This window comes from Uloborus diversus, chromosome 3 (assembly GCF_026930045.1).
Source record: "Uloborus diversus isolate 005 chromosome 3, Udiv.v.3.1, whole genome shotgun sequence".
NCBI lineage: Eukaryota > Metazoa > Arthropoda > Arachnida > Araneae > Uloboridae > Uloborus > Uloborus diversus.
This window is the reverse complement of record NC_072733.1, coordinates 151,708,220-151,733,353: the sequence shown is the minus strand read 5'-3', so window position 1 is coordinate 151,733,353 and position 25,134 is coordinate 151,708,220. Positions and strand designations below refer to the sequence as shown.

General features: G+C 30.6%; 1 protein-coding gene across 6 annotated transcripts in view; it reads left to right on the top strand.

Annotated features, from left to right (window-relative positions):
- LOC129219189 (transforming acidic coiled-coil-containing protein 3-like) overlaps positions 1–25,134 on the top strand; it is a 78,392-nt gene that overhangs the window by 37,184 nt on the left and 16,074 nt on the right. For all 6 annotated transcript variants that reach the window (XM_054853513.1, XM_054853515.1, XM_054853514.1 and 3 more), the window contains exons 4-11: positions 1,285–1,337; positions 3,803–3,878; positions 13,698–13,746; positions 13,882–14,017; positions 15,950–15,994; positions 18,765–18,946; positions 21,359–21,470; positions 21,545–21,637. In XM_054853513.1, the coding sequence (XP_054709488.1) occupies positions 1,285–1,337; positions 3,803–3,878; positions 13,698–13,746; positions 13,882–14,017; positions 15,950–15,994; positions 18,765–18,946; positions 21,359–21,470; positions 21,545–21,637 (746 nt within the window). The remainder of the gene's footprint in view (positions 1–1,284; positions 1,338–3,802; positions 3,879–13,697; positions 13,747–13,881; positions 14,018–15,949; positions 15,995–18,764; positions 18,947–21,358; positions 21,471–21,544; positions 21,638–25,134) is intronic.

The window sequence follows — 25,134 nt, the reverse complement described above, 5'->3', positions numbered from 1 at the left end:
CATTTCCTTTATATATATATATATATATATATATATATATATATATATATATATATATATATATATGGAGGGGAAAAGAGTAGAACTAACTTCTGGTTTAAAAGGAGTTATTAGTAGATTATGAGCATATAAATCAGGGAAACTGCATCATACATACAGGAAAGAGAGAGAGAGAGAGTTAGCAATATGAACTCAGTTGTAAGTAGAAATATAGGATAAAAACTCCTAAAATTGTCACCTCAAAGTAACAGTAGAATATGTTACTGTCATTCCTGGGATTAGATGTCTTAACTTTTTTGCTTGAATGACAATATGAGGTATCTTTAATCTTGTATTAAATTTGTAATATTTTTCTTTATTAATTATGAAATTCTAACATTCAGCAGAGAATGAGATTCAAGATCTTGGATTAGTATCATATGCATATTACTATTTAAACTAATAATTTTAGCTTTATATTTATATTTATCCGTAATTGGAAAGAGATTTCCTCAGATGAGAGCGACTCTTATTGTGGAGTACACTAGCAAAAGCACTAGAAAACAATTGTTTGCAATTCAACAATGAATTAGCTCGGGCGAATCCATCTCTTTTTTATATCACCAGCTGTCTAAATGAGCCTATTTGAGGTATTTTTAGTATGAAACTCACTGTTCAGTGCATGATCATTTGAAAATAATCTTGCGCTAAAGCACTTGGCATCATTTTCATTCCATTTTCCCTTCTCTATTCTTTTTCTAAGGATGTAAATGTGCCTCACCCTATATTGAGACCTACCCCATATTTTGCATTTTACCAACCAGATTTTCATTCTTAATCATATGCATTACTAGTGCATGAAATCAAATAATTACTAAAATCAAGCACTTAAAATAATACAGTGAAAATAATAACTGATAAAGTTCAAGTCTTCAATGAACAACAGAAATATAAATTTGATTACTGTAGCACCAAAAAATAAATAAATAAATAAACCTCCACCATACTGCTGCGCAGACCACTGTTTTTCTGTTCCACAATGAAAATATCTAATATTTTTTATTATTAAAATACTAGTAAGAAAAACTGTTTTTAAACTATAAAATTAAAATATTGTTTTAAATACTAATTTACATAGTTTAATAATACAAAACTAAAAAAGATATTGTATTGAATGTTTTTATAGTACTTTACTTCATATTTAATTACAAATGTAGCAGTTTGTAGTTCTTTAATTTTATCTTTAAACTTTTTGCCCATTGATCTGTTGTTAATTAAAGGCAAACTATTTTTCTTGTTTTTTAGTGTTCAAAGAGCCTTCTGCCTTCCACTTTTTCCAGAAGGCCTCAAATTCCAAGGTAAGTATTATTTTAACCCTCTAACAATTTCATTTTTTCTGCCACATTGTAAAAAAAAGGAGGAAAAAAAATATTTTTGTGATCACAATTTTGTATTTATATCCATTTTATGAAATCAAACTATCATAACCAGCATTCATTTGGTTATGATAGTTTTTAGTTATGATAAAAATAAAGCATTTTATATGAAGCTATTTTTTTTATTTATTTATTTTTTGAAACAAAAATCTAAACTAAGAAAGAACACCTTACAAAAGATAAATGTTAGAAAAGAGCACTGAGTTTTTAGACTTTTTTTTTTATTTCAAAAAACTCTGAAAAAACTATTAAGGTGAATTACAAAAAAAAGGTTTTGAAGTTAAATTGTTTGAAATTTTTAATTTTATCTGAAAAATCAGAAAAAAAGAGTAAGTACTTTAGATGTTACATAATTGAAATAAGACATCTGCAGAGCTTAACTATTTGTATTTTCGTAATTCTGTTTTTGTATTGCATGCAAATGGCTCAACATGAATTTGCCAAGATACTGAAGAGATATCGACCAGATAGCATCATTTTTGTTGACAATTTCTTCCAAAAAACACAATGTCTCCTATTTTGCTGACTTATTTACCTTATAGATCATTATAGAACTTTCCAGAAATTTCTAGCATTTTCTCAAAATAGGACTTGTTTTAATTTCTGGCATTGGTTGTGAAGTTGACTAGCTGTGCGAGTTTGTTTTACTTCTATATTTCAAAACTATAGTGCATTTGGATTATCGCATTTGGAATTAAATACGTGTTTAGGCTGTTCAATAAGATTTAATGGATGTTTTAGCAATTGTACATACTTCTTTATAATTTTGTCAATAAATTGCCTACTAATTTTAGAACAACTTAGTTGTTACTTACCAAGAATACTTGAATTTAAGCTGACAATATAACAGTAGAAAAAAAATTAAACAACCCTGCACTTCTATCACTTCTATCATCTAAGATCTTTGAGTCATTTATGTATTTCAATGTACACCATTCCAATGACATATGATAAATTGAATACCAATGACAAAACAGTGTTAAATTTTGTTGAAGCTATTCATTTTATAAGCTTCTAAACCTCTCTCAAGTTTTAGAATTGAGAGATTTATCACAGTATATTATAAAATTTTAATTATATTTATATTTTACTGGGATTTTGCTAGCCATGTCTATAACAGAGAATTAAAACACCTACCTTAAAAATGAAGTAAAAGTTATCACTAATTTAAAAAAAAAAGTGCAGATTGTCAAAATTGAACCTAAATCAACTTAACTAACATGCTTCTTTTTCAGTAGTGTTGCAACTATTTTCAACAAGTTTTCTAAGGAAGAAACATATTTAACTTTTAGCCCTCTGAATGACAGACAATGTTTAAATTTTTTTACGAGATGATATTTTACTTTGTTTTTATATTTTGTATGATACATGCTCTTAAGATATAAATTTTATTATTTGTAAAAAAAAAGAGCTGAAATTTAATAAGTTGCTTAGATTTTTGGAATATGTGAATTATTGCCACATGGCAATGATAGTTAACTGAAAAGATTTATTTTTAATGGGAAAAAAAAAATAGATTTGAGTGAAGTTAAATATTGGAATTAAAATGGTAAAGAAGTTTAAAAGTGTGCAGATTTTTTTTTTTTTTTAAGAAGTTAAGCAAAATAACACAAACTTTCTCCTTTTTCTAGACTCACCCATATACAAGGGTAGATCAAATATAAACTGGAATTTGGCTCTAATGCTGCTGTTAGTAATAAATCTGAGGTGATGCTTTGCCAGTATGTTGGTGGTGATGTTTGAAAAGAGGTTTTTTTTTTTTTTTTTGTTTGCACACATTAGGATATTTGGGCTGTTTCAGTATGCCATAAATGAGCATGAAGTGCACGCGTCTGTTGTACAACACATCATTAATAAATTTCTTGCAAAAAAGGGCACCAAACCCTCTAAACTTTTGAGACAGTTTCATGTACAGTTTGTGAAAGAAACACTTTGCACACTCGAGTGTATGAGCAGGATAAAAAATATGTGGTAGAAAGAGAAGCTGAAAAAATCGAACCTAATGAAAGGAGACTGCACACAAGAATCACTGTGAACAACATTGTTGCCATTCCTGACATTATTAAAGAATAAGATGTTATATGTCGCAGAAATTGTGTATTTTTAAAAAACAATTGGAAAAACAAGCAAAAAGTTCCTGGTTTTCTGATATTCTGGATTCCGGATAAAATGTTCTGTGCTGTACATACTTACATTTTAGTTAATTACCTTTTACCAATAAAAAAAGGTTCTGTATCACTATACAAATAGTTGCTTTTTTTTTTCTTTTTTCAAATAATACTTTTAGATTTCTCTTCAAATCATTGTTAGTGCAATGCTGACTTTTCTGTTTCATTGTATTTTGTTTATTCTTACAAATAAGTAATCAAACACTTGTCTTCTTTTAGCTATTGAGGGAATCTCCATTAGGGCGTTTGTCTTTGCTTGTGAAACTTGACTCCACCTGCAAAAGTGGAATTGAAGGTAGCTGGAAGATAGATCTATGTAGTTGTTTCTTTCCCGGTTTTGAAAAAAAAAAAAAAAAAAAACCCTAAAATATATATTCTCTTCTCATTAATTTTTTGAGTTTTAAATGCAAATTCTTATCATAAAAAAAAGCTGTTTGGCAAGAACTATTTCTTAATAAAAGGAAGCATTAATACCTAAGAAAGAAATCTTAATGCACTCAGTAGTATGTACTTCTATTTGTTTTATTAACACTGTCATGTTTATTGGTTTTATAACACATATTCATAATATGTACATCTGAAAAGAATAGATTGGTGATTATTTTTTGGAACCGAATGATTAATTTGACTTACGTATTTAGAATTTACCTTCTAGGGGAGGTATTGGTCACAAAATTTCTTACATGTATATAACCTACCAGGGGTGGACTGAGGAGGAAATTCGGCCCTGGCAGTTGTCAAATCAACCAGCACTTGAGGGGGGGGGGGGTACTACAGGGAATTTAAAAAACTTGCATTCTTAAGCGAGTAAATACCGTAAATAAGCTTTGCAATAGCAATTTTGCAGTTTTACGATTATAATTTACAAAATTTTATTAATAATATCATTATATGTCTAACATTAACTGCTGAATCAAAAGAAAATTTATTCTTTTCATGTTGTGTTCCTTTAAATTGATTAAACATGAGAGGGATAACATATTTTAAGAAAGGCTTCTCTTCCTCTTCTCTCTGTTTTTTTTTTTTTTTTTGAACCATTTTAAAGTATGCAATTAAATTTAAAACAAATGATTAAAAAGCATTATGAACAAAATAAAGAAATATTAAATGCATAGTTATCGAAGAGAATAACATTATTTTTTTTCCTTTTTTTCTCAGTTATTACATAAAGTCCACCTCTGTGAAGACTTTTTGCCATTTAGACTTTCCAGATGTACTTTGCAAGAATTATTAGCTGCTTAAGAATATTTATTTATTCTCTCCTTTTGCTTACTCAATGCAAATTTTATCGGAAAACAACAAAAACCACGTTCACTTATATATAAAAGCATTTGTTTTTTAAAACCAAGGAGGGCGGGGGGGGGGGGGGGTAGTTGCTCTTTCCCCGACCCCTCTAAATGATGGACCTAGTTGCAGTGATATCCATGTTATTTCAACTCTGCACGCCCCTGGAAAAGGGTCCTAGATACATGTTATTATTATTTATGTATCTAAAATAAATCAATGTTACATGAAAAAAAAAATGTTGAAGTAGCATGCTTTTTAAGTTTCAATTAACAATAACCAGTGGTAAAAGCAGAAGAGAACAATGACGTACATGCTTTTGATGTGTATCAACTATATCTCATATCAGTGTGCAATATTTTCAAAGAGTTTTTACATCACATATTTTCCCGAAATAAATATTTAATCTTTTAACGGAAGTAAAATATAACAAACTAAAGATTAAACTTGTTTTTTAAAATTTACGCTATAACACTCTCAAATTTGAATAACCCAGCAAACGACATGTATTTAAATAGTACGAACATATATCAATAATTTCTGCTGATCTGTAAGAGAATATTTACAGTATATTGTATTGGCTCGAATATGAAATGACTTTGACTTTTTAATTAGAAACTTAAGTAGAAAGACTTTTTTATAAGCCTTCAGCTCTCTATCTTAATTGCTGCTTTTTATAATAATGAGAAAAAAAGTTTTTTGTGTTAAGTATATCAGGACTACAAGCTACAAAGTGGCTTTTTCAGTACAAAAGAGTAAGCTTAATTCAATTAAAAAAAAGTCACACATTGTAATAATTGTACATGAATGTTCATGGATGATTTATAATAATTTAAGTTAGCCTGTTAGTCACTTTACAATGATGGGTTCTCACGTGAAGAAGACAGTGATGAAATTTAAAATTATATACAGCACCCCCCGTTAAAAACAAAAAAGTTATCACCGCAAAACACAAAATGGCTCATTGCTCTAAGTTTGACTGAGAAGGTATTACTGGTACAGCCATTACTTGAGAAGCTTTCAAGATTTTTTTGCTTAAAGTTATCCTAGTAAAACATACCGGTTACCCATGTAACATTCTTTCCCGAATATGTGCCTGCAGGTTTTTCTTTTAAATTTTGTGCTTCTCTAATATTGTTTATTCCATTAGATTTTCCATCACAGAAGTACTCGATTTGTTTCAGCTATTGGTATTTTTGTTTGTTTTTTCCTGTATCCAATTCTTCATTAGAATAAAAATTAAATAAAATGCTAGACATGACAGAGTTTGAAAGGGTATTATTCGACAAGTAAAACCAATTGATAAATGAAGGGGTGCCCCAAACTAAATTTTTTTTTGGGGGGGGGGGATTCTCAATTTGTGGAATGGAATTCCAAGTTTTGCCGATCGATAAAATACGGGTATGCACCAAGACTTACATCTAATAAAAAGGGACATTCGGACATTTTAAAATTGCACTTTTGCAATTATGTCTCGAAATTTTTTGAATCTTCAGACCAAATTTGCTGAACGATTATTTTTTCGGGGGGTCACAGCGACCTTCCGTGACCACTCATCAAAGTACCCTGCTTAAATAACATTCTTTTTTGTGCTATTTTATTATATTATGCATTTGGAAAATATTTAGTAAAGTGCTTAAAATAAAAATTCTTGTTATTAAACTTTAAAAAATAAAAAATAAGTGCTCTTCTTTCCAGGTTATTTGCATTTAATTATAAATACATATGTACCAAAAGTACCGAAACAAAATTCAAGTTTGAGAGCTGTAATAAAATAAAAAATATATTCATTTCTAAAAGCTTGTTTCGCACTAATATAAAATAAGTATACAGTTTATTGATTGCAACACTCAAAATTTGAAGTTGATCTTAAAAGCCATTATTTTGAAGTTCAGACAAGGTGTGGCAGTGACCATTTTTGATGTTTCTAATTTTTTTATATGTCAAAGTAGGTCATAAGAAGTGAACATTCTGAAATTTTCAGCCTTCCAAAAATTTTCTTTCGCTCGTTAAAAATTCCCAAAGTTTGAGGTTTTGCAGCGCTTTTTTAGAAAAATTCTAAAAGTCACATTTCAGTGCGCTTTAGCTCTTTACAGAAACACCACCTCACGATTATGTTTATATTTATTGGTTGTACTTTATCTAGTGATGATGACTTCATAGTTATTTTGGTTGTGGGTTGTTACTTTCTTCAGATAAGGGGTCGCAAAGTATGGATTTTATCCGTTTTTGCACAAGTTTAACCTGCGTTATTTCCCCCCAAAAAGCAGTCCCCCGAAAAATATTTAACATATACTGAAAGTTTATAGTATAAAGAGAGTAAAAAGCACAAAATTTGTTTGAGGTTTAATTTTTTTTAGGAGAAAAATGCCCTGATATTTTTCAAATTTTCAAAAATTGTGCTTTTTTGATCGCAATTAACTCAAAACAGCATCACTAGGAAAAAAAAACCTTTTATATATTATGGTACCTGACTATGTGTAAAACATCGTGAAAAAGAAAATAGCATGGGATCTCTTCTTGTTTTCTAGAAAATAATTTTTTTGTAGCTCATTTTATGCGTTTTCTCGTGCGTAAAACGTGTGTCTAGTATGCAGATTAGATCTGCTAAAACTTAAAGGATGTAGTAAGAATGTATGTATGTGTGTATAGAGAAAGAGAAAGAGACTATTTTTCTGATTTTCCCAAATTGATGGTATTTTAAGTGCAGGTAAATCAGAAAACGATAAATCGATATCATATAAATATATATATATATATATAGATTTATCGTATCAATCCCAAAATAATTTTTTCTTATTTATGTCCATTACAGTGGAAAAAATTTCAAGAATAATATCTGCTTCACTTTCCTCTAAATGTCTATTTTCTACGTCATCTTCAAATACCTGTTCAGAGTTCTGTTTCTTATGGTCTTGGTCAGGCATCTATCAGTCAACAAGGAGAAAACAAAGAAAACATTTTGTCAATCTCATGTGAGGGGTGGACTCTCCCAACTCGTAAAAGTACACGACTTTCAATGAAACAACGAGAGTTTCTTTAAGAAAAGTTCCTTTATGGTGAGAAAACCGGGAGAAATCAGACGCCCAACCAAGTAGAACATGCAATGAGAACAGAGATGATTGAAGACATAAAAATATTAGAACCGAACAATATCTGACAAAAAGTCAAATTCAAGCTGCTTTTAGCCGATATACAAAGCAAAAAAAAAAGCAAATAATACTGATTTATCAAGAACCGACAGTCTTTTAGAGGTATTTGAAGATAACATAAAAAATAGACATTTAGAGGAAAGTGAGGCAGATATTGTTCGTGAAATTTCTTCCATTGCTATGGACATAAATAAGAAAGAATTATTTTGGGATTGATACGATAAAACGATAAATCAATAACGATAATATATATATATATATATATATATATATATATATACACACTTATGATATCGATTTATCGTTTCCTGATTTACCTGCAATTAAAATACCATCAATTTGTAAAAATCAGAAAAATGTAGTGCTAATCTTTTTCTCTGTCTTTATACATACATATATGCACAAGGGCATGGCCAGAGGAAATGTTGGTCCTTTTAAGGACCCTTCACAAAAATCTAATTAGTTAAAAAGGACCCTTCACAAAATTCTAATTAGTTAAAAAGGATCTTTCACAAAATTCTTATTAGTTAAAAAGGACCTTTCACAAAATTCTAATTAGTTAAAAAGGACCCTTCACAAAAATCTAATTAGTTAAAAAGGACCCTTCACAAAAATCTAATTAGTTAAAAAGGTCCCTTCACAAAATTCTAATTAGTTAAAAAGGACCCTTCACAAAATTCTGATTCGCCAAAAGGACCCTTCACAAAATTTTGATTGACCAAATCGGACCTTTCATGAACTAATTTGTTAATAAATGAGTACACAAACCAGAAATCTAATCTATATTGCTGGATAAGTTTTGGTTAAACACTTTGAAATTTCACAAAAATATTTGATTTTTCACAATTTTTTTTTTAAATTCACAAAAATAGGATCCTGTAAAAAAATCTTAGACAGACCCCTGATACATTCTTACTACATCCTTTAAGTTTTAGCAGATCTAATCTGCATACTGGACACACGTTGTACGCACGAGAAAACGCATAAAATGAGCTACAAAAAGAAATATTTTCTAGAAAACAAGTGATCCCATGCTGTTTTCTTTTTCATGATGTTTTACACATAGCCAGGTACCATAATATATAAAAGGGTTTTTTCCCTAGTGATGCTGTTTTGAGTTAATTGCGATCAAAAAAGCACAATTTTTGAAAATTTAAAAAATATCAGGGCCTTTTTCTCCTAAAAAAAAATTAAACCTCAAACAAATTTTGTGCTATTTACTCTCTTCATAGTATAAACTTTCAATATATGTCACATTTTTTTCGGGGGGTGACTTTTTGGAGGAAATAACGCAGGTTAAACTTGCGCGAAAACGGATAAAATCCATACTTTGCGACCCCTTATCTGAAGAAAGCAACAATCCTCAACCAAAATAACTATGAAGTCATCATCACTAGATACAGCACAACCAATAAATATAAACATAACCGTGAGGTGGTGTTTCTGTAAAGAGCTATAGCGCACTGAAATGCGACTTATAGAATTTTTCTAAAAAAGCGCTGCAAAACCTCAAACTTTGAGAATTTTTAACGAGCGAAAGAAAATTTTTGGAAGGCTGAAAATTTCAGAATGTTCACGTCTTATGACCTACTTTGACATATAAAAAAATTAGGAAAATCAAAAATGGTCACTGCCAAAATTTCCGTTTTTTGTCTGAATTTCAAAATAATGGCTCTTAATATCTTTATGAAATGTTAGTCTGAAGTAGCCAATACAATTCAAACTAAAAATTGAGAGGGGAAGAAATGTAGGGATGGTATAGAAAACCATCTATTTCAGCTCTCAAAAAATTTTAATTTATTGGCAGCTTTAGAATTAACATGAATATATATTTAAAAAAAACTTAATTTTTGAGTGTTGCAATCAAGAAGGCATACTTGTTTTACTTTATACATTTTAGTGCGAACCAAGGTTTTAAAAATAGTCTTTAGAATTGAAAATATATTTTACGTTTAATTTTAAGGTTGTTACTTTTTGAAATTTATTAGAGGTGTGATTTTGTGAAATTTAAAACATATTGACTTTCGTTTTAATATAAATGTATTGCACATAAAGAGAGAAGTCATATTTACTATTTATCTTTTTTGAATATTGCTGATTTGTATGCTATTCTCGAATTTAAAAGCACTTTTGAACATGTACCTATAGAGAGAAAAAAAAAACTTAAAAACGCCCACAAGTACTACATGCTTCCATTAGTTCAACCTTGAAACTAGTTTGTTTTAAATTTATTAAATGAATTTATTCGGTTTTTTGGCAACAATTAAAAAAGCGGAAATATAACTTTATAATTAATCTATATATATATAAAAATGAATGTTTGTCTGTATGTCATCCATGAACTCAAAAACTACCCGGCAGATTTGACTGAAACTTTCACCGTTTGTTATTTTTGGTACTGGGAATGTTTATAGACCAGTTCGAAAAAAATCCGATCGATAGTTCCTTTTTTATTCCAATTTAAGTCGCAATCCATTGGATAAATACGAATAAAATTATCGGCTGCAGAAATTAATTCGCGTGAAAGATCTCATTGATAAGAAGTTAGCTGTTGCCATTTTTCTTGAGTTTGAACAAATAAATTCTTTATTGTTTTATGGCTTTTCATGCAAGGGGGGGGATTTAAAACTTTTTCTATTTGATATTTTTAGCGATTGATTGATCTTGCAAACTGCGTGAGTACAAAATTTGAGTATAGTCACGGCTTCACTTGATACCTGGACCGATTATTATGAAAATTGCTATATATATGTATTTTTCCACGGAGAAGGTGCATAATATGCTCATTGAAGCCACTCGCCACCAGGTGGCACTGCAGAGTAGCAACTTCTGCCCCGTTCAATCGATTGTCATGAAAATCAGTATGATGTATTTTTTTGTTGGCGTAGCAAAGCGCGTCGGGTACAGCTAGTTTAATAATATTTTTCATTGTTTTGACATCAATTAAGAACCAGAAGCAAACCGCAGGGAGAACGTGAACTGAAAAATAGACTTTAAAAATAACTGATTTCTAACTTTATTGACGTTGATGTTTTAAGCATAGTTAAAATATTGTATGGGAGAAAAAAAATATTTTGAAACTTAGTTGAAAACTTCTTATTTGATTTTAACTAACTTTGTCTCTAAATAAAAAACTCTTATATTTTCTAAAGAAAAATTCGGTAGCCTTCCGACCTACAAATTGAATCTGCTTTATTTTCTTTTTCTTCAAGAATGAGAAAAATTGAAATATTCAACAAATTTGTATTACATCGTTAAAATTGTAAAAACAAATGCCTTACCTGCTATCTGCTAACGTCTTTAGCATTTAACCATGGTGATAAAAAAAAATGAAAATTGTTGGGATTCGTTTTCGCAGTCTTCGGCACTCTTTCAAAATACAGCTTGAAATGTTTTTTTTTTTTTGCATATCTTAAAATTGATTTAACGTCATACATGATGAAGTAAAAAATATCCTGAGAATGAAATAAGAAAAAGCAAAACTAGCAGAAAAAAGTAAGTGGTATGAGCTAGAGTTCTTTAGATCAGAGAATGATTCTGACGTTCTGAGACCTAGCCTCTCTCTTCACAACACGCAAAAAAGACTGCCAAATTTATCGGCAGTTGATGAATTCCATTGGAACAGATGGTTTTTCCCTAGGCTAGAGGGGAACACAAGCTGTGAGAGGAAAAAATCAGGGAATGGGAAAAGACACATTGTCGACAGCTTTATGACGTTTAATTGTAGAAAAAGGATAGTTTGGCATTTCCGCTGTTTTGTATTGGTGTGTACTTCCCACAGTTCTGCTTCTAAGGCCCTGTGCTATATATCCCTTCTGAGAGTGAGATTCTTAGATAAGATTAACTAGTACTGTTCGCTTTAAAATGAGTATTTTGGTAAAAAACCATCGTAAAAAGAAGATATCTTGTACTTCAGATGAATCGAAGGGAATAGGAAAAAGGGGATTTTTATTGCTTTTATGACTCATGATTCAAGTGAATGTCAAGTTAAATAAGAAAAAGTAAGTTACGCGATGACCTTACTCCATTCCTGTTGTTTCTTATTTATTACCGTTTTCTTTCTTGTCAAGAGGAACGTCTCTTCGATTAACACCATGTCCCCGCAAGAAAGTGAAAGTTTTAAGTGCTCGATTGTACAAACGACTACCCGTGAAAAGCGGCTTTGAAACTGCCCTGAAGCGAAGCAGTAGAGGCCTCACACAGATGTGAAATAAATTTTTTTCTTTGAAAGAAAGAGATTTTTTTTTTTTGATTTCCAACACTAAAAAGAGGTTCTAGTTTTATTAAAATTGTAAGTTGCATTTACTTTTTAAAAATAAAACAAGTGCTAAATCAACCCCCAGAGGAAATGACATGAAATATCCCCTCCCCCACACACAACCTTTACTCAAATAGCAGCAAAAAATAAATAAAATAAAATAAATGCAAAGGTTGTCATAAAGCTCATTAAAAAAATATAAAACTATACATCGTACAAACACACATAATACACATATATGTATGAAGATGTGTTTAAAAGGAGACTCCGGCCACGGCCGCGGGAGTCGAGGTGGACCCCTACCTTCATGAAACTTGTAAAATTTCTACTGCTTGAACTCCAAACTAGGTCCCTTGTTTCTGCAGGATCGGCGAGAGGCTATGTCAGCCTAGTCGTAAATCAGAGACCCGGCCCTAGAAAGGGTCCGGATCGGAATTGAGGTAGTATAAGTTTGATAAGTTTTCTGGGGTCCCAGTGGTCAAACTGACAAAGAGCGCGCTTTGGCTCTCGGCGGCCCTGTGTTTCCGACTAGGCTGACATGGCCTCTAGTTGACCCTTACCTCGGCCCCACGAAAAATTTTTAGGTCCACCACAATGCTCTAAAACCTTTCTCCGAGTTACCACTGGTAGCCCTTTGGGGCCGAAGCCTGAAAGTTTCGCACCTGTTCGGCGGCCCTCGGAGGGACCGGCCCTTCTGGCATTTGCCCAGATGCCCACATAGCCAGTCCGCCCTTGTAACCTACAATGTGAGTGTTATAGGATTGGTAATAAGTCTTGAAACCAAAGTTTCTGCATGGTTGACACCCCCCCCCCCCCCACGTAACTGTGCCTCTAATTAATATTAATAGGAGTTGTGGGTGTAACACCATGGTAAAATAATTATGAGGTAGAATATATGGTTTCAAAGGATGAGAGTTAAACCATGATGCAAGAAGGTACATGATCAAATGTATGTTTTAAATTATTATGCTATTTATGATAAAATTTAACAATTCTTGATTTCAATGATTCTGTATTCCACTCCTCACTAAAATCAATGCCAGTGGTGTTCAGTTAATAGATATTGTATAGCAGAATATTTTAAAATTTTTGCTCAACTTAAAAGCATTAGTCAAACCATAAATTTTCATGTAAACTTTAAACATAATAAAGATAAACATATGCAATTTAACTACATTTTCAAAATCCAATTTATATTTGCTGAATTGTGATTAAAGTACGAAACATGAGTTGATCTTTTATTCAATTTCTGTGTATTTAGTAAAGTTGTTAAAGGTTTCATGAAAAAAAAATCTATAAAACATAAGAATACAATACTTTTACAGTATATGATATTGAATAATTTTGCATAACTTAAATAATTGTATTTATTGTAAGATATACACTGAAAACCCATTTTTATAGCAGTATTGTGTTTTAGGCAACCAAGAAAAAGGGCAGGATTCTGGATTAGATATAAGTGGTGACAGGTATGTTATCGTATTCATGTATACACTGAATAATTTGCATCAATTATTTAGTACAGATAGTTCAGTGCATATAATTTGCAACTGCTGTTTACTGTACACATTTAAAAATTTTAAATGTAGTTTAATGTATTATAGCAACTCTTTAAATGCTGCCTGTGGCAATGATAAAGATTATGAGAGGGTGCAATCTAGCATAGCCATGACGACTGATTCTGCAGCCTTGTCTGATGATCCAATCCTAATTGATATTGATTCTTTCTCCATGAAGAAAGTAACTATATTTTTTACATCAAAAATGTTATTTTGCTGCAAAAATAAGTTATGTTTTGTTTTAATTTTTTAAAAAAAATGTTTTTCGTTGCCTGGTAAAAATTCTTAACTTTCTTTCTTTTTACTGCTCTTAATCAGATCCATTCAATTATATTTGGAAATCAAAAGTAACTGTTTTGATTTTTACAAAGCAAACATTCTTATTTTTTGTGAATAATAACTATGCATGAAGGAGTGCCAAACTTTTTCTAGATAGTGATAATTTTTAGTGCAGTGAGTTAAACTAAATGTAGATCAGGGTTGCCAACTGCTCCGCATTTTGCGAAGGCGTTCCGCTAAAATGGTGAAACGCTGCTGCTCTGCGAAGTTCTTTTGCTCCACATTTCCAAGCCGAAAGTTTTCATGCTTAAATTTTATTATCTTATCCCAACAAACAGTAAATATGGGAAATTATAGATGTTTATACTCAAAGATTGAAATAGTGTTTAAAGCTGTTTTATTAATTTTAAAATAAACGTTTTTATACTCGTGCTTAAAATGATTTATTAAAGCTATAAAAAAGTTTTGAATTCGTTTTTTTAGTTATTTTTATTGACTTTGATACAAAATACCGAATTGCTCTGCAAAATTTTAAATTTCTCCTCAAATTGTTTCTCCAAGGTTGGCAACGCTGGTTGATCCTTCTTGAACTTTAAAGTTTATAAGCTATGAAGTAAAATTTATTCTGCAGATTGTATTTATTAAAACATGTTTTCCAAAATTAATTTCATTGTTTAATTTCTGAAATATCTTTGATAGCAAGTGGTGATGTAAATTCCTTTTTTTTTTCAGTCCGTAGTTTACTTGTGTATAATTGATGAAGTTTTTTTTTAAGTTATCTTCTTCATTACTTTACTTTTTTACACATTAATCAGAAGAACAAAAGCTCATCATGAGTCAACATATTTTGTTTCCACCTTTCTTCAAGGAAAATGAACTAAAGCTATAAATTACATAGTACAGTTCACTCCCAATTATCCGTAGTGTAGGGTGGGACAGTACCACGTGGATAATCCGAAAAATGGTTAAAAAAACATATATGGACTAGTTTATGCAATAACATAACAAGATCAATAACATTTGCATGCATTTAAACTATAGCTAAAACCATATCAGTGTATGCAAAAAATGTATGTAAAGAATTAAAAAAGGATTGCTCAATTGCAAACTGATTACACAAAAACCCAAACAAGTGATGCAAACTGATTAACTATAAAATATTTATCTAGATTGCACCAAAGATGCATAGGGGAAAGGAATTTTTTCTAACAAAACTAGTCCCGCCACTCATTTATGCACATAAGAAATGTAGATCTAAAATATGTAGTAAATATATATGTAGTGTAGATTTGAGCAGTTAGTAGTGTAAATCTTAATCAGAAAGAAATGTAGATTTAAAAACCAGGTTTCAACTGCTCAGGTTTTGGTGATCATTTGATGTCATTGATCACATCAAATGATTTCATTGATGTCATTGTCATTCTGAGGGAGAGGGGAAAAATAGAAATGTCTAAAAATAAATTTTGCACTTTTTAAGTTATGCAACTGCTAAGTTAAAATATGTATATTTATCTGCATTCAGTTAACATCGCGGATTTTCTTTCCTTTTTTTTTGAGTGTGAAAGGTTGCAGATAATACACTCCACAGATAAACTGCCCGCATATAATCATAAGTTTACTGTATATAAATGAAGGGTGCTTTTTTTTATTTATTTATTTTTCAACCATAATGAAAGTTTATGAAATACGTGTAATAAATTGTTATTAGGGATAGTGACAACCTGTTTTTATTTCTTGTTGCATCTGGAGAAGAATTATTTCAAATATTGTACTTTCTAATTTTTTAAAAACCTTTTCATTATTATATTATTCAGGAGTATTTTTTTTTGTACAGATGGAGAAAAATAGTACTAGTCATCAAGGCTCCCATTGTGTTCAAGTAAGTTCATTATTCAGTACCTCTCTGTTAAGTATGTATGTATTTACTATTTTATTTGCAACTAGCAGACCCATGTGAAGCATTTGTACTCAAAATGCTTCTCCTTAGTGAAAAGCTTCATTTATATTTGGAGCAACAAATCCTTATTTTTTCTAACAGTTGCAAACATAGTTGTGAAAAAAATCTACATCAAAGCATACAAAGAAGAATCATTTCTCAACACAAAGTGGATTCCATTAAGTCTGAATTTTTAATAATAATGCTTCTATGCATACATTACTTTTACTTTTCTTGAGCAGAGAGTATTAACACTGCATTAACTTTAGCACCTAAAGTGTTTTGTGCAAAATACTTGCTTTAAAAATGCTATAAAGATCTACCATCCGTTCAAGGATTTGAACCCTAGGAGCCTAGGATGTTAAGTTAAAAGAAATGCTCTATGAAATGAGCTATCTGGCCTTGTGAAATTCTCAACTGACGTGTTAATACCCCCCCCCCCTCCTCCTCTCCCACACACACAAATCACAAAAAAAAAAAAAAAATCATTCAATCAATAAGGAACTTAACTGAATAACAACTGTAAACTGCATCAAAGCATCAAAATAGAAATTGGTTGCATATTCATATTGATATTTTTCAAGGAAAACAATTTCAAAGCCCAGATTGTAACTTGATAACATTTGATAAACATTCCTTTTGAATTTGGTAATAAATCTGTATGTTGTTTTTTGTCAGTTTAATAAATTCTTACATGTTTATTAGGCAAAGGCATAATTTATATTCACAGTAGCAAACTTTTGTCTATTAACTCATTTAAAGAAAATCTATACAAAGAAGGTTCTCTTTAACTCTGTCTTTTTAAAAGTGAATTAATTAAAAGCTTTTTACTCTAACATTACTTTTTGTTATTTGCCACAGTTGTTGTACACATAGCACAATAGACCAGTGGTCTCAGTGCTTGTGCTCATTTCAAGCCCCCTTTTTCACTTCATATACACATAGTGCTTGATTTTAAAAAAGTGGAGAACAGTCCTGTTGCCTCAATTTTCACGCCTTAGATGTTGTATGCAAAATGCTTGCTTTCTAAATGTTGTAAAATGCTGACTGCCCAAATAAGGACTTGAACCCTGAACCACAAAAAAAAAAAAAAACACTTTTGAGAAATAATATGTTTGATGACATTTAAGAAATGTTTTCCGTAATTCTTCTTGGCAGGGACTTTAATACTTTCTCAACCTAAAGTGACCTATATTCTGGTTTTGATTAGTATTACAGAAATTTTTAATTTCAATTTTCATCAAGGCCATACCTTTTCTATTTTGATGAAACAATGATTTAGTACCTTGATAATCCTTAAATACTTGCTTGTCAAGGGCAAGCAAGTAAGAAAATGTGGTGCTTTAGAATTTTCCGAATCATAAATTATAGAAAGAGTGGACAATATATATGGTCCTAGAGAGTTCCATCTTTCTTATAGTTCAGAAAAGCAAAAAGTAAATTTTTATAGTTGGTTCATTTGCTAACATCTACACATACAATTCACTATAGCTTCTGAATTTGATTTCTACAGTAAGTAGGGACATTTGAAAATTACTCTGAAAATTCAAACTTATTCCTTTAACACTTGAAGTACGTCGATCTTCAAATACCTAGAAATATGGCTGGGGTCATTATGACCCTTGAGAAGAAATCTGCATAGTTCCCTACATAATGTTACATATTTAAGAAAATTAGTTTAAAATATACATATTTATAATAAATGCAACTTATTTAAAGAATGCAGCAGTTTTAAGGATATTTATAATAAATTATTTTTAAATTTAAAATTTCCCTAAAATAATCTGCTTCTTCAATAACATTTCAGAAACTAGCGGCTAAAATTCCCTTTTATTTATAAAAACATAAATGCTTCATGTTCTTACAATGAGGCATTTTTAATAAACATTTTTGCCACCACTTTTAGGTGTAACCCTTTAGTTTGGGTTTTGAAAAAAAATTAGTGTTCCTGAAAACTTTATATAATTACACAGCACAATGATTTAGGAAGGACAAGGAAAGATTATGCATTTTGTGAAAATACAGATTAGCAGTTAATGAAATAAGTTAGTTTGGGGTCAAAATGACCTGTCCTGTAATTCTAGTGTTAACACCTTTCATTTCATTGATTTTATCAAGTGATATAGATGTTTAACTTAGTTTTCATAACATTTTTTAAATTTTAAGCGTTAAGTAAAAACTCTTAGTTCTGCATTTCAGAAGCAAATTAGTATAGTAAGGTTAAAGTATGCAACTGTTTTTATAAGTATATGGATTAAACATCAAAAAGTTTTGCAAAAATATGCCACCTTAAGTGTACACCTCAGCATGATTTCACATGGAATATCATTTTCTAAAAAATCATTTTAAGATTGGCCTATCCTTTCCTGGACATATAAGCAGTTGTGCATAGCTTTCAATATTTGAATTATCTTCTCCTTTGTGTTTCAACTTGTTTTTTATCTTTTTTGTGTGAATGTTTAGAAAATAAAACTACACTGTATTATAAAAATTATACCTGTAATTTTATTCAACTACAATATGACCCTTGTTTATTGAAATCTGACTTATATTATAAAAATTTTCATTCATAAATTATATTTATAAATGTAAAATTGTGAGTTTTTTCATTTTACAGGTCTTTTACTTTTTACAATTTCAAATACTTTGCATAAATTGTAATTTTCAATGCTTTATAACATTTTATTTTTCTGCTCTAAACTGTTCACTATAGGAGCATAAATTATTTACTGAAGAAGAATTCAGTAAAGCTTTGAAAATGCAAGAGCTTCTATTTCATGAAAAACAGTTAAAGCGTGACAAAGAACGTTGTGATCAAGTCAAACTCTTGGAAAGGGAGAAGCAAGTTTTGAAAAATCAAGTTGTTGCTATGACCAAAGGACATAGAGCATCAAGGTAAAATTTTTTTAGAAAAATGAATTTTACTTCTAAATTAATCTCAGTTCAAATTTTTTCAAATATATATATTAGTGTGGAGCTTAAAACCTATGATTTTTTTTCTTCTGATTTTTGCATGTTTCACTAGTGTGCCTCAGAAATCTATGGAAAAAAATTAATTATCTTTTTAGTTTTGTCAATCATACCCTCCTATTTTATGCCACTATATACAATGACAATTTGCGCAAAATTTTGGTAAAATATAGTTATTGTTATGTACAGAATATCTAACGCCATTAGCGAAGATACCTGACATATTCTAATACTGAATAAAAACAACATATTCTTTATTTTTACAATATTCTAATACTGTCTAACACTAAGCAGAGTGAATATTACACATTACAAGGAAAGATACTTCTGCTATAAAAAGCTTTTATTTAAAAGTCTAAAATAGTTGGTAAGTTAAAGAAATTACAATATACGTTGCAAAACAGGATGGATGAACATTTAACTTCATACCTGTAAGGTGAATATTCTAAATAACACACACTATTCGGACATGAGGAAAAAAAGAGCACCATGTTAAAAGACAGCCACACACCAAATACCACACGAACCCTCTGTGATCTTACTTCTTATATCCCACAGAAAAAACACAGTTGATGCCCACTCATGGCGCCATCTACCGGACAGTAAGACAAACAATGAGAAAATTGATACGTATATATTTATGATAACAATAGAGGGTTATTTAAATGGCAAGACCAATTATGTCTGAATATATTATACAACAGTTATATTAAGAGGTCGCGCGCGCGCAACCACATTCAAATTTCATAATATAGAGGACAAAAATGCACAATGAGGTGCAATGACCAAAAACCAGCTATTCAATATTTTTTTTGTCTCTAAAAAAGAAACTATGCAATTACAAAAAATATGAAAACAAAGCAAGTGCAAGAAAAATAGTTCAAATACAGAAAAATATGAAAAGCCCATAAAATCCAGATAAAATATAAAAAATTAATAAAATGCACAAAATGTACAAGGTCCAGCTATTAATTTCCAAGACTGACGTAACTGTAAGAGAACGAAAAGCCGACAGAGGATGCAAATGATTGCATATTGAAAGACGTTTTCTTGCATATGTGCAGTGCAATTGCCGCCATTCTGAGGTAAGTGGCTCTCATGAAAAGGCGCATTAAACATAGCTCTTCAATTCCTGTTGTCACCATAATGTGAACTTTTTCAATTGCTTCCAGCGTGCGTACCGACTGCGGCCGACTTGTGTGTGGATCATCATCGACACTTTTGCGCCCGTCCCTAAAGTGTTCAAACCATTCAAAAGTTCAAGTGAACTTGTTTCAACATTTTGTATGATTCTGCAGCTGTCTTGCCCAGTGTTAAGCAAAATTTAATATTAACTCTTTCTCCATTTTCAATTTGATGACAGAAATTTGAGAGCTATGTTTTAACACACCTTTCTACTAGCTCCTTACTTTAGAATGACGCCATTACACTGCACATACACAAGAAAGTGCTCTTCAATATGCAATCATTTGCGCCATCTTCCAGCTTTTTGCTCTCCTACAGTTATGTCAGTCCTGGAAATTTAATAGCCAGACCTTGTATTATATCGTACTCATTCGGTCTGAAATGATTTTAAGTGTTTTTTTTTCTTTCAACCTTGGTACTTTTTCACTGCTTCTGGACCACTTGAGGAAGACACTGTTTCTGTTATTTTTCCTTGTGGTGCTCATCTTAGTAAATGCTTTGATAAAAGGATCATGCTACGCTCCGCATTATCGTTCGCAGCTCCCAAGTTTCTTTACCCTTTTTGAAGGCTCGCTGAGCGCTACCTTAAAACTTCCAACTCTCTTCTTCAATATGCAGGAGCTCCTTGTTTATGCATAATAAGCTAAATAACATGTCTGTGTTTTTGACCAAAAAAAAAACTTAATTCTTTTTTTTTTTTCATTTGCCATCACTGCCCCTCCTATTTTTGCAGCCTTGGAAGCGTCAGTGATTCATCCCCTCCATCTCTTTTGTCAAAACTTTTAAGTTTTTCATAGTCTAGTAATGTTTTGTCTGACTTAAAATGGGAAACTGAAGTAATATTATATATATTAAAAAGAACATTAAAAACTTTCCCATTATTGAGCTACCTCTAAATAAATAAATCAGTAATTAATGTTAGATCCTCCTAAATTTTTTCCTGTTTTTTTTTCATAAAAAGGAACCAAATTAGGGGGTGAGAAGATCATATTTTCATACTTCAAAAAAAGCTCTATGCTAATATACATATGTATATCATTGGACCTGTGGTTTATAGTATTCTAATTTTATCCTCTTTAATATGTTATATATATGCATAAGTATATAGATGATGAAACATGTTTTCTTTGAAATATAAATATTTTTACACAGAGGAATTTTGGAGGAGCTGCTAAATATCTTTACATTATGGCTCACTGCAAAGGAACAAGAACGAGTTGAAATGACTAGCAACAACCAGAAATTGCTAAAAGAGCGTGATCAGGCATGTAATACATTATGTCTATGCATAAATTTAGTACCTTTTGTACTAGTTTTTAACATTTTCTCATTTGGTAGGCTTTAGAAGATCTTCAAAATGTAGAAACTGCATTTGCTGATTTACATAGACGTTATGAAAATTGTAAATCTGTACTGGAAGGATATAAACAGGTATTTTTAAATTATAGACATTATATATTTTTATTTCATTGAATTTCTGTTCAGATTTCTTTGTTTGGAGTTCAACCTTCTCCAAAAAAATTGATTTTAACAAATAGCTTTTAGAGCACATCATTCTCCGAGGTAACTAAAAAGTTACTTATTTCCTTCTGGTCTCTTAAGAGACTTTTTTTGAATTATTAAAATAGTTCCTTTTTGCAATGATTACAGTAAACACCCAATCATATGCAGACAGCTTATCCAGTCCATCATACTTTTAAAAAAAATGGAGATCATTAATTGAATGTAGATAAATTTATCCATTTTAATTTAACAGATACAAAATCATTTTAGATATTCCAATTTCTTTCTTCCCCCCCTCCAATCCAGTGACATAACACCTTCCAAGGTCCCCCCCTCCCCAACCCACTCTAGTTAATACCTGATTTTCAGATCTATATTTCTTACTGATTTTTAAATTTTCACCACTCACTGAAACCCTGTCTTTAAATCTATATTACTTACTGATTTCTAATTTTCACTACTCATGGAAACCCGGTTTTTAGATCTATATTACTTACTGATTTTTTAATTTTCACTACTCGTTGAAATCCATCTTTTATATCAACACTACTTACGAGTGTAAACAGTGACCAGACAACAAGCCTTGCTCCTAAATTATCCTATAAGTTTGAAAAAACATTCCTATTTTCCTATAATTCCTATACATATCTCTATTTTTTAGTCCCTGTTCCCTTGTATCTCCTATAATGTAGATAAATGCATTCATTTTAGCTTAACAGGTGCCAAATCTGTTTATAGACATTCCTATTCTTTTCTTCCCCCCTCCATTCCAGTGACAATGCCTTCCAAGGTCTCAAAAAACACACTCTAGTTGAAACCCGATTTTCAGATCTATATTACTTACTGATTTTTAAATCTTCACTACTCATTGAAACCTAGTTTTCAGATCTATATTACTTACTGATTTTTAAATTTTCACTACTAATTGAAAACCAGTTTTTAACCGACTTCAAAAAAGGAGGTTATGATTTCGTATTGAGGCTTTTTATGTGTGTTTTCGAATTATTCCAACACTACTGGACCGATTTGAATTTTTTTTTTTTTTTTTTTGTTGTTGTCCATTGTAATTTGGTCTGGATCTGATAAGGGGTCCCAGGGGAAATCAAAGGAACTTTAAATTTCATACGTCATGGTTACATAGTGTTGCTGTGATCGATGTATTTTCACACCTAAGGTTTTGGCTTTCTCTTGAACGATATTTAATTCTCACGGCACATGGATGATTAATTTTCTCAACGCTGCGCCACATGGTAATTTTTTATTATAGGTGTTACTAATGTATTTATTACTGCGTAGCAAAGCAGTAAATTAAATATATTTTGCTACTTTAATAGTTGAATCAATTACCTTAATATTTTATTTACTAATAAATAACTTTATTTAGGCACTAAAATATAAAGTTCTTTATTTAATACTCCAATTTTTAAATATATTTAGTGTTCAATTAAGGGGGAATTGAATACAGAACACCCCTCCCCCATGATTTAATTTATATTCTTTAATTATATACATTATAACTGTGTATGATTTCTGAAGTTTGACCAATATTCTGGATTTACTATTTCAGGATGCCGCCAGTTCAATTTGAAATTAGGGTTATTTATTTTTTTGCAGGCTTGAAAATTACTTTTATCACGAGTTACATGACACTAATTGCGAAACATAAATTAATTTACAATATTACAATTCTAAAATTTACAATTTTACAAATTTAAACTTAAAGCAATTACGTTTTTTTTAGTGACTCGTGCATTTGCTTTCGGAAAGCAAACTTTGATAAAGTTGAACAAATGATGAAGACAATTTTTTTGTACATAGTTACGTATTTGAAAAAGCCTTTCTTCACAGTCGTCGGAAGTCTCCGAGATGCTCGCCGTGTTATTTACACCACTAAAAAGCAAAAAATAAATTACTTTTAAATTTAAAAAAAACTGCCTTGAAAAAATACCCAGGTACTAAAAAGCAAAAAATTACTGATTACACTTACATTCTATTTTCTACCCAAACATAGAAATAAAATTTATTTTACAATTCCAGTACAAAAATCAACTAAACTAAACACCGAATTATAAAATAAACATTGATTTTAATTACTATATGATGAATTATTTTAAATACCTAACTAATTATATACAATCTCTCAATTTTTAATAACCTTTTGAAGTCGGAGCCTCTTATAAACTACTACCTAACGTAACTGAGTAGATTTAATTTTGAAGACCAATTTTGTGTATAGTTAAATTAGTGTTTAATTCAGGATTTGGTGGGTTGTCAGTTACATTATGTAGTTGTTTATAGAAGGCCCTTACTTCAAAAGGTTATTAAAAATTAAGATATCGTATATAATTAGTTAGGTATTTAAAAAAATTCATCGTATAGTAATTTAAACCAGTGTTTATTTTATTATTCAGTGTTTAGTATAGTTGATTTTCGTACTTTAATTGTAAAATAAATTTCAGTTCTATGTTTGGGTAGGAAACAGAATGTAAGTGTAATCAGTTATTTTTTGCTTTTTAGTTCCTGTGTATTTTTTGAAGGCAGTTTTTTTTTTTTATTTAAAAGTGATTTATTAGATCAACACTACTTACTTGTGTAAATGAGTGACCAAACTACAAGCCTTGCTCCTAAATTATCCTATAAATCGGAAACATTACTGTTTTCCTATAATTCCTATATTTTAATTTATTTTTTAGCTTTTGTTTCCTTGTATCTCCTATCCCCCCCCCCTCCCCGTCGATCTTCGAACACCATGATTTCTACTGAAAAACATATTTTTTGGAAACATGCCAGCACTAAATGGGGCTTTGCCAAAAATCGCCTTGCTTAAGATTTCAATCCTTTTGCATCCTGTAAAGATTTCAGTTACTTTTGAAGTTTGTTTTCCAATCAGTTGAAGTTTTTGGAGTACATTGAAACTTCTATAAGCAACCACCTCCATTAACGACCAATTCTCCAAAGCATTGATTTTCCCCCCTATCTTCTCAATGTTAATAAGTCTTCTAGAAGCGACCAGCCAACGCTACTCAACCCTCTATAAACTACCATATGCTGGTCATTTGTCTCAAAAGTTTTCTTGCATACTTTTCCCGACGAAAATTAAATCAACATTCAGTTGACCTTAAAACATTGTGTAATGATAGGCAACAGGTGCAAGGAAAGGATGTCAAGTGAAAAGTCATATTGCTGCTGATATTTCCTAGGGTTTCTCTGTCTTTAGGTAAGCAAGTTTGGTGTGAACTACAAAATTAAAGTTTGTAAAGAATGATAAACTTTCAAACATCAAAATTTGAAGATAAGTCAGATGGATTTTTCTAGATTGACAAGTATTAACACAAAAAGCAAAAAATATGAAACAATCTGAAATTTCTTCACATTTTAAGAAAGTTTTAAAAATGGGTTTGTAGCAGTGCTTACGTGATGCATTA